We start from the raw sequence: 13,187 nt of genomic DNA, 5'->3' as shown, positions 1-13,187 counted from the left end.
CTGCATCACTCCCTCAGGATCGTCCGTGTCTACAGGGGGAAGAAGAACTTCGGCTTCACGCTGCGAGGCCACGCCCCCGTCTGCATCGACTCCGTCATCTCAGGTACTGCTCTCCTCCGTCGCTCTGAAGCCTCGTACAGTACGTTCCTGACCGCCGCCTCCTGCGTGTGTGTGTGTGTGTGTGTGTGTGTGTGTGTGATGATGATGATGATGACGGCACCGTTCCCTCCCACCACCATCTCCCACCAACATGTGCTGAAGCAGTGGACTGACTCAGTGGGCCTTATGGAGGCTGCGGGGGCTGGTGGCATCGCTTCTCGTCGTGATCTGAGCTAAAACTTCCTTTATGATAAAACAAATAATAATAATAATAATAATAATAAAAAGCCACAATCCTGTTGGACGCGCAGTTCGAGCCTGGCAAACAAATAAGTTGATGATCCCGTGATTGTCGCTGAGCGGGGATTGTTTTGACAGCACTGTGTGTACGGAACGATTCAGCACCAAGCTCGTCTGACTCTTGACGGGCTTCGGTGCATGTCACACACACACACACACACACACACACACACACACACACACACACACACACACACACACACACACACACACACACACACACACACACACACACACACACACACACACACACACACACAGATTGACAGCATCCCATTAGTCACCATCTCACCTTGTTAGCCGCCGACGTTGTGTCAGGATCTTTTTCCAGCCTGTGATTGACGTGTGCTCTGCCTCCCAGACAGCCCCGCCGAGGAATGTGGCCTGAAACCAGGAGACCGGATCCTCTTCCTCAATGGACTGGACATGAGGTTGGTCTCTTCTCCTCCTCCTCCTCCTTCCTTCACTCCTTTACAACTCAGGACCATGTTTTGATTCTTTTTCCAATTAAAGCCTAATCTGGGACCAGACCAGAGTGTCTTCATCTTAATCTAGAGAGAATGACCTGTTGAGTCCACACCTTTAACACTTTGTTAAATGGAGTCATAATATCCCCACTTTGTCTCTGTCAGTCACATCCAGAGAGTGCTCCCTCTGCCAGATTTCAGACATCTTCTCTCCTACGATAATGTAAAACCCTGCAGACCCAATAGTCGTGCTTACATTGATGAAATCGTGTTTTTGCAGTTGCATTTGTGGCCTCATTGCCTGAGACTCCAATGAGAGCAGGGACCTACACCGACGCCACAGACACGCCTATTGACTCGGCTCTCTTAAGTGCAGAACCAATCTCAAATATTAAGTCAGACTGAACCTCCCTGGTTCGGCCTTCCTTGTCTGCAGAGCCATGAGAGCAGGTTAAAAAGTAGGCGGGGCTTAGAGCTCCTCAGATATGTGACGTTACAGCAGTCGTCTCAGTTGGGTGGAAGATCTGGACCTTATGAATCCTCTGTTGTTGTTTACATCCTCCCCTTTGGGGGCTGCGGCACAGGGCCCAGCCGGTGAGCTGCTCCAGGACGGGGAGCCGAGTCAGCCACATCCAGTGGTCGGCGCCGCTGGATGTGACCGACTCGACCTCTGAGCCTGAGCAGAAAGGAGGCAATGCAAAGACAGACCCCGGCGCTCAGAGTAGCTCCCGTGTCCGGGTGTGGAGCTGCACACCGACCCGGCTCACATCCAGCAGCACTGAGTGGCTCTCCGACACTCCGGTGGTCCTCAAACCCAGACCCGGGGACCCTGATAGAGGGGGGGCAGGGGATTTTCTGGAGCGGTTGTTTCCAAAAAAATCACAAATTGTTGCGGTGGAAACCTGAACTATAACGGGCGATACCTGTCCATTCCAGTACTTTTTGTGCGGTGGAAACGAAGCTTTATGTGGAGGTTGATCTCTAATGGGAAGCACTTTTTTTATTATTATTAGCAGCACTAGTAGTTCATAGCATCTTTGGTGTCCAAGTTCCTGAACTCAGACAATATATTTACACATCGGAGCTTGTTTATCAGTCAGGAGGAGCCATCTGCTGCCATGAATTCACACTGGCTATATATAAAAAAAAAGCAGCTTTCACAGAGTCAGATAATCCCATCACAAGTAAATACAGCTTTTATTTGTTTTTTTCTTGTCATGGTTTCTCCTGCAGCATGACTTCACAGTTTGTCTGCCTTGGATGAGAGGCTCAGTCACACGTGGATTAAACTCTTAAAAGTTTTTGTCACATCAGGGAAAAGTTCCCTTAACTCTTCACTAGTTCTGCCAGTGTGTGTGTGTGTGTGTGTGTGTGTGTGTGTGTGTGTGCACGTGTGTGTGTTGCAGCACATGACACCTCTCTTTATGTAAACTCTCACTTGTGGGAGTCTTAGTAGTTCTTGTGTGGACTTTCACCACCTCTTGACTGCGGCAGTCCTCCCAGCGACTCGCCGTGGGCGTCCACGTGAGCCTCACATCGCAGGACAAAGCCCAATCGCATACGAACTCTTACAGCACGGCGGCCGGCCAACGTCTCCAGCGCCTTGTTGAAGACACAGCGTTACTCATCCTGCCAGCCCGACAGACAAACGTGGAGGAAGGAGTGTGGAGCCGTTCCCACGGCTGCCTGATACACTGATTTGATTGGCGCTCCATAATATTGCCGCGCTGCAGCAACAGAGAGGCGGTCATGGACAAACAATAAGAATGTGTGAGCTGCAGTGTGAACGTGTGGTGGAAAACATCTGTAGAAAACATTCTGGAGCAGCGTAAATAAACAATGGAGGCTTTGTTGACACACAGAGGAGTTGCTGGGCAGAATGATGAAACAACCTGATCTTTATTGATCTCGAAGTTGATTAATATATACTTCCTGGATTGTCAGAGATTTAATAGATCCCTCATTTTTCCTTTTAATTTAATTTTATTTCTTTATTTGGACGGGACAGTGCGTATTACTGAACAAGCCATCTCTTCATGCCGGATTTAGCACGAAGCTCATTTCCATCCGTTGTCCCACATAAAACCATACAAGGTTACAAACATGTAACCTTGTATAGATAGATAGATAGATAGATAGATAGATAGATAGATAGATAGATAGATAGATTTTTTTATCGAGCGGTTCAATTCCTGTCAGTTCAGCTTGTTTATTTCTTTTAAACCAGCTGTTTCTTTACAAATTTTATTAATAAAATTCAACTTCCTAAATCTTGTATCGTCAAGGTTTCCCTCTCTGATTAATAACTCCACTGTTGATAAAGTCACTACTGCTGGAGTTACATAAATAAACTTTTCCTCCGCTCTGTTTGCACCAATCAAAGCATTTTCTCCGGGTGCAGACAGTCTCTTAGTACCCCCTGCAGAGACAACAACAACAACAACAAAGTACCTTTCAGAACATTGGTTGCACCAGGTGCTGTACAGTAAAAGTACACCAAAAAAGAAAAAAAGGGTGAATAAAAGACAACAGTACCAAGTTTTTGAAGCATGAATGGTGTTTCTAACCGGTCTGCCTCTGGCCTTGCTGCAGGAACTGCTCCCATGAGAAGGTGGTGTCCATGCTGCAGGGCAGTGGGGCCGTTCCCACCCTGGTGGTGGAGGACGGCCCCTCTGAATATTCCTCCGAGCAAACCGACCCCGAGGACTCCCCCAGTCTGCCTTCCACCACGCTACCACGTTCCAGGTCAGTGCTCAATCCAACAGCGGCAGCAGGAGTCTGACAGTGCCGGTGGAATAACGAGCCGTCCGCTCGTCCGTCTGCCGCCCAGGTCTCCGGCCCTCAGCTCCCTCCAGTGGGTGGCCGAGATTCTCCCGCCGAGCATCAAAGTCCACGGGAGGACGTTCAGCCAGCAGCTGGAGCATCTGCTGACCATCCAGGAGAGATACACCGTGTGCAAGGCGTTAGAGACCTTCTTCCAGCACAGGTGAGGCGCCACGACGCTGGACTCACCTGAGTCAGCAGGAGCCGTTGCTTTGAAATGTCACAGTGAAAAAGGCGCTGGACTGCAGCAAAGACACGATATATTCATTCATCTCGGACTCATAACCCGTTGAGTTAAACTTGACAAATGACAGAAAACTAGCTGTTGCCGGTGAAACCAATCTTCTTGTTCTTTTTGTCCACACTGCACTCAGTGCTTCTGCTAAGTATAGTCTTAAGCAAGCTTCACTCGGGGAAAGGAGTGATGGCTTGAGAGAAAATGATGCACACAGGCAAGTAAGAGGTTTTTTCCTCCCAATGGGCTCTGGTGGTGTTTCCTGGAGGATGAAGGGATCGACGGTACAGACGGGAGGTGAATTAGCTCTGCAGATGATGCAAACATGTGATGCAGCAGGATTTAAAAGCAAAAAAGCCAATTGAATTTTTCCCGTGCGTGCATACACATGACACCCCGAGGCATAGATCCGGCCATAACTGGCATTCCTGTTGTCCTCCCACCTTTTTACATAATCACTTTTCATCCTGCATCTTCTATACATTCCACTGCAACATATAGACTCTGCACCGGGAGTTAAATCCTCACGCTCGCCGCCCGGTTATGTAAAGACGGTGTTTTGTGTTTTGCAGGAACGTGGACACTCTGATCGTGGACGTGTTCCCGGTGCTGGACACGCCGGCCAAACAGCTGATCTGGCAGTTCATCTACCAGCTCCTGACCTACGACGAACAGGAGCGCTGCCAGAGCAAACTGTCACGCTTTCTGGGCTTCAAGAGCAGCGGTGAGCCAAAGCACACCGTGAAGGGATTACCTTCTGTGTCATGAGCCAGTGTAGCTGCCTGATAGCTGATGCACCGATTTATTCTACTATTACTGGAGTCCTCATCGGCGATCCTGATGAATCACCGTCAATGTGTTCTGGATCACGGTAATAAAAAAAACATAAATGTCCCTGAAGGCTTGTTTGCTCCTCGCAGCTGTGCTGGAGCCTGACGGAGGTTCGGAGCACCACCGCCGCAGCAGCTCCGTGCGCGTGACGGGAACGTCGTACCGCAGCAGCCTCCGAGAGAGGAGCTCTGACGATTGCATCATCGGGACTCACTTGGGAATGGGTACGCTGCGTTCAAACCACATCCCACCGAGACCTCCCGAACACCTCCTTCATTGGCTCGGGGCACAAAAGTCCTTCTGCGCTCCAGCTGAGTGGTTGGGCTTTACACTTTGTACTCCGCCGTCACTTTCAGCTGCTTTCTGCAGCAAAGCTTGTGACTTCAAGGTTGCTGTGCAACTAGTTTCTGCAACTTTACTGGTATTCATTCACTTTGGTCACTCTAGTTTTCACTGGAAAAGCTGGAAAAACCAGTGACTTACCAATCTTATTAACAGCCATGTATGTTTCTAGGAAGCCAGCCGGCCAGCTTGACTACAGGTCTGCAACCTTCAGGACCAAAAGAGGCATTTTGGAGATTTTCCACCAAATCAAATGAGGCTGACAAATCTTTACAGTTTCACATATGCAGTAGTTTTATCAAGGTCCACTTACAGTTTAGCATGGTGAACATTTCATTCCATTTTCTGCTGTTTTTGTACCAGATTTGAGCAGATTCATCCTTCTCTTCAAGCATTTCTCAGACAACTCTGTATATATACAGATTTGAAATATTTCCTTTAAGCTTTAAGCTTTATTGCTCCACATTGAATAAATAGAAAGAAAGTTGAATATCAAATAAGACAGGATAAGAATTAGCTTCCATTTTTTCCCACAGTATTCACATATACCATGCATAATTCAAAATCCCTGGTTGTATGTGTGAAATTGTGGAAAATAAACAAACAAAATAAATAAATTAAATGAATAATTTTGAATATCAATGTGTACAAGGCTTAACGGTGACTCATTTAAGCATAGAAAATGTGAAATGAACCAAAACACAGCAACAGTATTTACAGAGAAGAGCTATAGCGTTTAATGGCCACAAGAAGGACATTTGTCACCATTTTATCATTTTTCTAAGCCTTTTTTTAATTTATTTTATAAATTCTAGTCATTTTGCATTTGGTTCTCAATTCTTGTAGCTATTTTCCAAATCTTCTATCCAATTTTTAAAGCCTTTTTTTCCACTAAGAGATAAATAAACTGAAATAAAGATAAGAATTATTATTTAGGTATAAATTAGTGAAACTTTCATGGAGCCATAAAGAAAGGACCACATGTGGCTGCAGAGCCGCAGGTCCGCCTGGTCAGCTGTTGTCAAATAGTTTAAAAAGCTCCGTCCCTGCAACATCTCATCTCATCCCAGTGTTTCTTTAGTTCACGCTTCTCGCTATGAACCAGTAATAATGCCTCCAGTATGAGCACTTACCATTTTTGACAGTCATCACTCACTCCTATGATTAAGTGTCATGTTGGTATTCCCAGACTTATGAGGAAAATAGAGGTGGAGACAGTAAATAAAAAAACACTTCAGTTCTTTAGCAGTTATTACTCTGCTGATGTTCCCATTAAAAGCAAAGCATCGAGTCTCAAAGTGCTGATATGAGACTTGATGTCTGTAGTGAGGCTGCTTGTAAGTCTATGAACACACAGAATAGTGTTGCTGGAAACAAAGAGCGGCAAACGGACTCTCAGTGAGTCTTCAAAGGCTTCATGAGAGAAATATTGCAGTCGCCTTCACATCTGTGCTGCGAGTTAAAAACGCTGTTTATTTCCAGCAAAGGTCTGTTCAGGCTTCAGGAGTTTTTCATCACCATTTCTACCTTCTGCTGCCCAGCTGTGGCGTCTCGCTCCTCTCCTGTCCCGCTCTGCTCCCTCCGTCCTCCTCCCGGCCGGACCAGGACGGACGGCGAAGGCTCCACGTCTCTGTCTCACTCGTCATGCTTATGTCATGTGCTGTAGGAATTCATGTTGATGAATGCGGCAGCCCGGAGGAGAGACAGTCCGGAGATGGAACCTCCTTCCCCGAGTCACCTGACCTCAATCATGTAGGTACAGCCGCAGCTGTGTCAGCCGCTTCCTCATCAGCAAACCGGCATCGTGTGGATGCCGGTCATGTGACCTGTGCTCTTTTGCTCTCACAATAGTTGAAGGTCTGCTCACTTTCATTGTGGCGCTCCCTTAAATCCATTCTAATTCTAACTTGCACACACTGAAGCGCAGCAGACCTTCAAAGCGTGCTAACCATGCCTCCGCCTATAGATGACAGGTGTGTACACGGAGCTGGAGAACGTGTACGCGGGGAAGAGTGTGTCCTCAGCAGAGCCCCAGGTACCGGGACAGACTGAGGGCTACAGCCGCCCTCTCTCCCCCCTCACACTCCCCCCGCTCACCGGTAATCTCTCAGGTACTTGTGCTACTGACACACACACACACACACACACACACACACACACACACACACACACACACACGCTTTGGATCCTTGTGCCATGAAGGTCTTTCATCTGCGCTATGAGTCACATGAATGAGTTGCTCTTTTGTGATGAAAGCCACATGGCACAGGACGGCTCTCTGCTCACACAATGTCACATGTGCTATAAATAAACCCTCCTGCGTGGGTTTATGATGGACGGCGTGTCATCACAGGGGGCCAGCAAGCAGCAGATTGTCTAATAAGGAAAGCGTCTGCGTGAACGTGACATGAGAAATGCTGAATTTCAAATTTATTTATTTTTTTTGGGAGGGGGGGGGTGCGTGTGTGAAAAATGAATTAAAATCATCCAATCTGTTCAGTCATGTAAGCCTGCCGTTTTATCTTTGTGTTGCCATGGTTACCTCAAATGAAAGCCCAGGTGACAACATGGCCAAGTAAGTCTGCTCACAGTGACGAGGACGGGATGAGAGAAACAGTCACACTCGCAGCCGTAGAACCCGGTGAACATCAGCGGAAGCCATCTTTGGTGTCCTTCTTTGCAGGGAGCCGTAAGTCGGGTCTGACCCTGTCCTGGAAGGAGCCTCTGCCCACCCCCGTGTACGAGATCCACCACCAGAACAGCGTGGACTCCAACCCCTACGTCAGCCTGGAGAGCCCCCCCGCCTCCCCCCAACACTCGGATGGCGGCGCGCCCAACACGCTCACCCGCCGCAGGAAGCTGTTCACCTTCTCCCGCCCGCCTCGCAGCCGGGACACCGACAAGTTCCTGGACGCCCTGAGCGAGCAGCTGGGCCACCGGGTGACTCTGGTGGACGACTTCGCACCCGGAGAGAACGACTACGAGGAGGTGAGGGGGAGAACTTGTAAAGGTTTTAGTGTCCAGTATGTCATGATGAAGGACTTTTTATAGATTCAACTCTACTGTGGCGTCTTCTTGGAGGTTTTAAGCAAAATGAACACCGTGGCAGCACAGTTCACTTTTCTAACCCAGCTCACACTGAATATATTTAAAGGGGTCACATGATCCAACTTTTCCACACTTTCACTTTGGTCCAGAAACCTTGTCTTCAAAGTTTCTAGCGTCTCCTCGATTTTCCTCCATTAGAACATTGGATCATAGGCGCTACATTCAGAATCTGCTGTGTCTGTGTGAGCTGGACTGGCTCCGCCCACACACGCCCATCTATGGAAGAGGAGGAAGTACTTCCTCTCGTGGCGCCATGTGCCAGAGCAGAGCTGCCTGATTGTGGGAGGAGTCAAAGGGGAGGAGCCTACCTTGATTGTGATTGGCTGAACCCCCAATGACACTATATAGGGTTTGATTTCTGATTGGCTGGTTGGAGCAACACACTTTTTAAAACCTGGAACAACCAGGGAGAGAGAGGACACACTTTCTACACTTCTGGGGCGTCGTTCCAGGTATGGAGACGATTAGTACTGCTGGAGAACCTTTAGGAAGTCAATTTTACATAATGTGACCCCTTTAAGGTTTAAAAAGAGACACAGGGAGTCTGAACAGAACTGATCTAACTGATCTAATTTCATCACTAAACTGACTGACTTAGTCAGCAAGCAAAGCACCACTTGTTAGGATTGTCGTCTCAACACTTGAACAACATACACATGATCAAAATAGCCGACAATTTCATTTCACAAACGTACACGACGGGCTGGGATGATGCTCAGAATGTGGCTAGATAGCATTAGAATTGCGTGATCACAATTACTGTTTGTTGATCCGTCTTTCTTCTAAACCTCAGTTGTGCACATTCAAATGTGTCAGACAACCACATAACAACCTGCCAGTTATCTACTATTTGTGGCCTGGATGGAGCCTTAAATACAATCATTATCAGTAATTAGCTCACTGTAGAAACCTTTAGAGACTGTCTTCACGATATATACCGCTGTGTCCAGCTCTTGTGTTGCATGTACCATCATTATTAGTCCGTGTGCTTGCTGATGAATAAATTCCCATGTAGAGAACCATTGTAGTGTTGCATCTTGACATTAGCGTGGCCCTAATGTGTGCTACAATGATACGCTTGTGTTACATGAACAGATTTATCACGGTGGTTGTCATGGTTTCAGAAGAGGAGGTGTGCCTGTAAGTAAAACACAATACTCAGTTGTACAATAGAGTCTGATAATATAAGTTTATCATGCGATGGAACATCAATGGCTGTAGATTTATAGAAGTAGAGCTGTAGAAATGGAAATTGATGTAAAGATCTCAAGTCATGGGATGAATCAGCTCTAGATTGATAGATGATCTTGAATTACCTGTTTTTGTTTTTAAATCTTGAGGACATTTAAATGTGCATGAGCTAGTAAAACATGAACAGGTGTATCCAGAATTCCATGTATTGATAAAACACAACAACAAAAAGCTTCACATTTTAGTGTCATTGGATCAATCAATATGTTTCTGTTGCCAAGACGTACTGAAGATTTGACTTCTCAACCAAAACCAGTCAATAAATGTGATTTATAACCTTTGGTCCTGGAAGTATTATCTTTATTTGAGCAAAACAGAGAATCTGGAATTCAACCAAAATGTGCATCTCGTGTAAACAGAGTGTATTGAGAATGTGAGTTTAGACTTTAATATAACTTATTTAGTGTGTTTTTTCAGTTTTGTCCCTCCGGTAATGATACAGTAATGGAGCAGTGTGACAGTGGGTGGTAAACGACACCCTGGCTGTACGTAGAACTAGAAAGAGCTTTTGTGTGTAGCTGATTTGAGGCGCTGGCGTTGGTTCTCGGGGCTGATGGCGCTCGCCTTCTCCCCCCAGATGAGCTTCCAGGAGGACCAGGACCTGGGCTTCAACCGCCGCCAGCTCAGCAGCGGCAGCAGCGAGGAGCACAGCGGCAGCGAGGAGGCGTCCTCGCCCTCCTACTCCTCCGAGCCCGAAGCCATCCCCCCGCCTCCCACCCAGAGCCCCCCGCCCCCCCCCACCCTTCCAGGCCCTCATACCCCCTCCGGTGCAGTTCACGGACACGCTGCCGCCCGTGCGCTTCTCCCCGGAGCACGTCCCGCGCAGTCGGATGCCCTTCCAGCCGCACCACCCTATCATCTCGCCGCCGCCGCCCCCTCCCAGGACCCTCCTGTCCAGCCGCTCCCCCCTCCACAAAGTCCTCCCCACCAGGGAGGAGCTGGAGAAGACCCACCAGCGCTTCCAGGCCGCCTCCACCCGCCTCTCGCACGGCCACACCACCACCACCCTGCGCTCCTCGCAGCCGTCCCGCCCGTGCTACCTCCCCCGCCAGCTCAGCCAGCCGCAGCCCCTCCGCCAGACCTCCCCCCAGCCCTCCCCCCAGCTGCTGCGGCCCAGCCAGCTGGTCCTCCAGAGGCACCACCAGCTCCACCACCAGCACAGCTACCAGGGCCCGCTGCCGCCGTCCCTCCAGGACCACGGCCCGCCCCAGTGTCAGAACCACGGCCCCGCCGCGCCCCCCCAGCCCCCCGCCTCCCACTCCTCCCTCCCCACTCACTCCCAGACCTACGAAAGCACACGGCAGGACCACCAGCCCCAGCAGGTAACGTCTGCAGAAAACCACAGCAGCTTCAAACACGCGGCGGCTCGCTGCAGCGCAGGAAGCAGCGCCTAGCAACAGAAATGCCACATTAAAAATACCAACATTGTGATGCAAAGCGGCTCTTTACAGTCCTGCCGTTCGTCCATACAGCATTAGGCTGGGCATGCACACGGCACACACAAAGATGGAAACGTTTTTAACACGATTTCAGGATTTCAGGACACATCACTGCTGATGTGTGCAGTGATAAAAGACTGAATGTTAGTTTGTACTGTAGATCTCATTAAACATAATTTACACACATCTGTGGATGTTCAAATGTTAAGGTTTCGTTCAGGCCACAACCGGGAACATCGACCATTAATGTGGCGAGTCTGTTCATTGAAAATGGCAATAACGCGTTACGACCCTCTGCCTGTCGCAGTTTCTTTTTTTGCTCCACAAATGCAGCAACCTGCGTTCCTCTGTGGATTCGGTCCTCTCCCTATCAGGACAAGTACGAACTGCTGTCTGACGCAGTGTGTGGCTCGTGTGCTCCGATGTTATGAGTCCGGCCTTCACAACTTAGTCTGTTGAAAATGTTCATTTGCAGCTTAATACATCCCACCTACTGATGTTTTTAAAGAGATAATGAGTACTATTCATTGTGCCTGTCAGTGGTCGTACAGTCACAGGAAACCGAACACATAAAATCACTCAAATAAAACCCCTCTCAAAAATAGCCTATTTAAACAAAGTGTGGCTCAAGTGGCAGGTGTTGCGCAAGGCACCAAACCAGAATGTGCTCTGACTGAACGTTACTGTCTCAAAGTCTCTTTTTTTTTCCATTTTCTGGATTATTGTCAACCTTTACTGCTTTGTAATGAATGTTGCCAAACAAAACAAAACAAAAATGGTTGTAATAAAAACACGAAGAATGAATCTGTTTTCCTGGAAATCTGACTCTTTTTTCAAATTTCCTTTCCATCAAGAAGAATAAAATCCATAAGAGAGAAAAATAAAGCTTTATGTTCCTCTTCTATCCTCGTCCATCAAATCACAAGCGAGGCTCAGCCATGTAGAAGTTTGGAAGGCGTCAACCACAGCGAGGACATTCCTCTGTTTTCAGATCACAAAACGTTCATTCCTCAAGTGTTAATCGAGTGTTTTCCGTCTGCAAAGGCTCTGCCGCCTCCACCTCCGCCCTTGCCTCCGCCCTGTGACCCGCCTCCGCTGCCCAAGCCGGGCCAGCAGGCCTCCGACGCCAACCACATGAGCGTGAAGCGTCTGCGCTGGGAGCAGGTGGAGAACTCCGAGGGAACAATCTGGGGCCAGGTGAGCGGGGGGGGGGGGTGTTCTCCTCCACCCTCCGGCTGTAGGGCTTTGCTCTGTGCTGTGGACGCAGCAGAAGCACCCGACATGTGAATGTTCCCACTTAGACTGTGAGTTTTCTCATCCCTCCCACGTTTCTCCTCCCATAATTGGAACGGCCTCCTTATGTGTCTCTGAGTCACGGCGGCGTCAAAAGCAACAATCTTGTAAACAGAAATTTCTGGCCAGATTTGACCCGAAATTCAGAGACTTTCTGATCCAAAAACGAGTGTTGGCTGTGTGCTCCTGTCTAGCTCGGGGAGGATTCGGAGTACGATAAGCTCAGCGACATGGTGAAGTACTTGGACCTCGACCTGCACTTTGGGACTCAGCGCAGACCCAGTGAGTTCACCACTTGATCGCGCGCCATGTCTTTGTGTGGGCCATGCTGGACTTCGTGCTATTAATCCGCTTCACAGTGGAACATTTTCAGTGTATTGGATGATCAGTGTCTGTTTTGTTTTGTACCTTCACAGTTATGGTGTAACCCTGCTTGGGATCATTCATCCATCATTCTCCATCAGGCACCACTCCTCCCTCTTCTTTTCTGTCTCTCAGTAATAACACAGGTCTGCCACTGGAACTTCCTGTTGCTCTTCTTGATGGCAGAGCTGTGCTATTAAGCCATCAACAGCCACATACGGGCTTGTTGTCACTTCATATGTGTGTTTGTTGACTTTCCCCCCGGTGCCTGGAGAACACATCCTCACACTGTCGTTAAAATGATCAGTCTCTCCTCCAGAGCCGGCCTTCCTGCCGGAGAACTTCAAAAAGAAAGACGTGGTGGAGATTCTGTCTCATAAGAAAGCCTACAATGCCTGTGAGTACTGCGAGGACCGGAAGTCCGCTGATTGCTATTCCTTTTGGACAAAACTTCAAATTTGATATTAAGGGGGTCATATTATGCAATATTTACTTTCTAAAGGTTCTCCAGCAGTAATAATCGTCTCCACACCTGGAACGACGCCCCAGAAGTGTAGAAAGAGTGTCCTCTCTCTCCCTGGTTGTTCCAGGTTTTAAAAAGTGTGTTGCTCCAACCAGCCAATCAGAAATCAAACC

General features: G+C 48.4%; 1 protein-coding gene across 1 annotated transcript in view; it reads left to right on the top strand.

Moving 5' to 3' along the window:
* The window catches only part of LOC308145240 (delphilin-like), a gene marked incomplete at both ends in the record, with an annotated part of 35,931 nt that overhangs the window by 16,625 nt on the left and 6,119 nt on the right, over nucleotides 1-13,187 (top strand). The window contains 15 exon segments of the mRNA XM_080516607.1: nucleotides 18-103; nucleotides 761-830; nucleotides 3,459-3,611; nucleotides 3,697-3,852; nucleotides 4,497-4,648; nucleotides 4,845-4,979; nucleotides 6,764-6,849; nucleotides 7,064-7,196; nucleotides 7,781-8,085; nucleotides 9,301-9,345; nucleotides 10,034-10,186; nucleotides 10,188-10,778; nucleotides 11,940-12,092; nucleotides 12,383-12,470; nucleotides 12,871-12,948. Of these exon segments, the coding sequence (XP_080372733.1) occupies nucleotides 18-103; nucleotides 761-830; nucleotides 3,459-3,611; nucleotides 3,697-3,852; nucleotides 4,497-4,648; nucleotides 4,845-4,979; nucleotides 6,764-6,849; nucleotides 7,064-7,196; nucleotides 7,781-8,085; nucleotides 9,301-9,345; nucleotides 10,034-10,186; nucleotides 10,188-10,778; nucleotides 11,940-12,092; nucleotides 12,383-12,470; nucleotides 12,871-12,948 (2,384 nt within the window).

Source organism: Blennius ocellaris, assembly GCF_963422515.1.
Source record: "Blennius ocellaris genome assembly, chromosome: 21".
NCBI classification, from domain to species: Eukaryota; Metazoa; Chordata; class Actinopteri; order Blenniiformes; family Blenniidae; genus Blennius; species Blennius ocellaris.
This window is presented reverse-complemented; position numbering and strand designations above follow the sequence as displayed.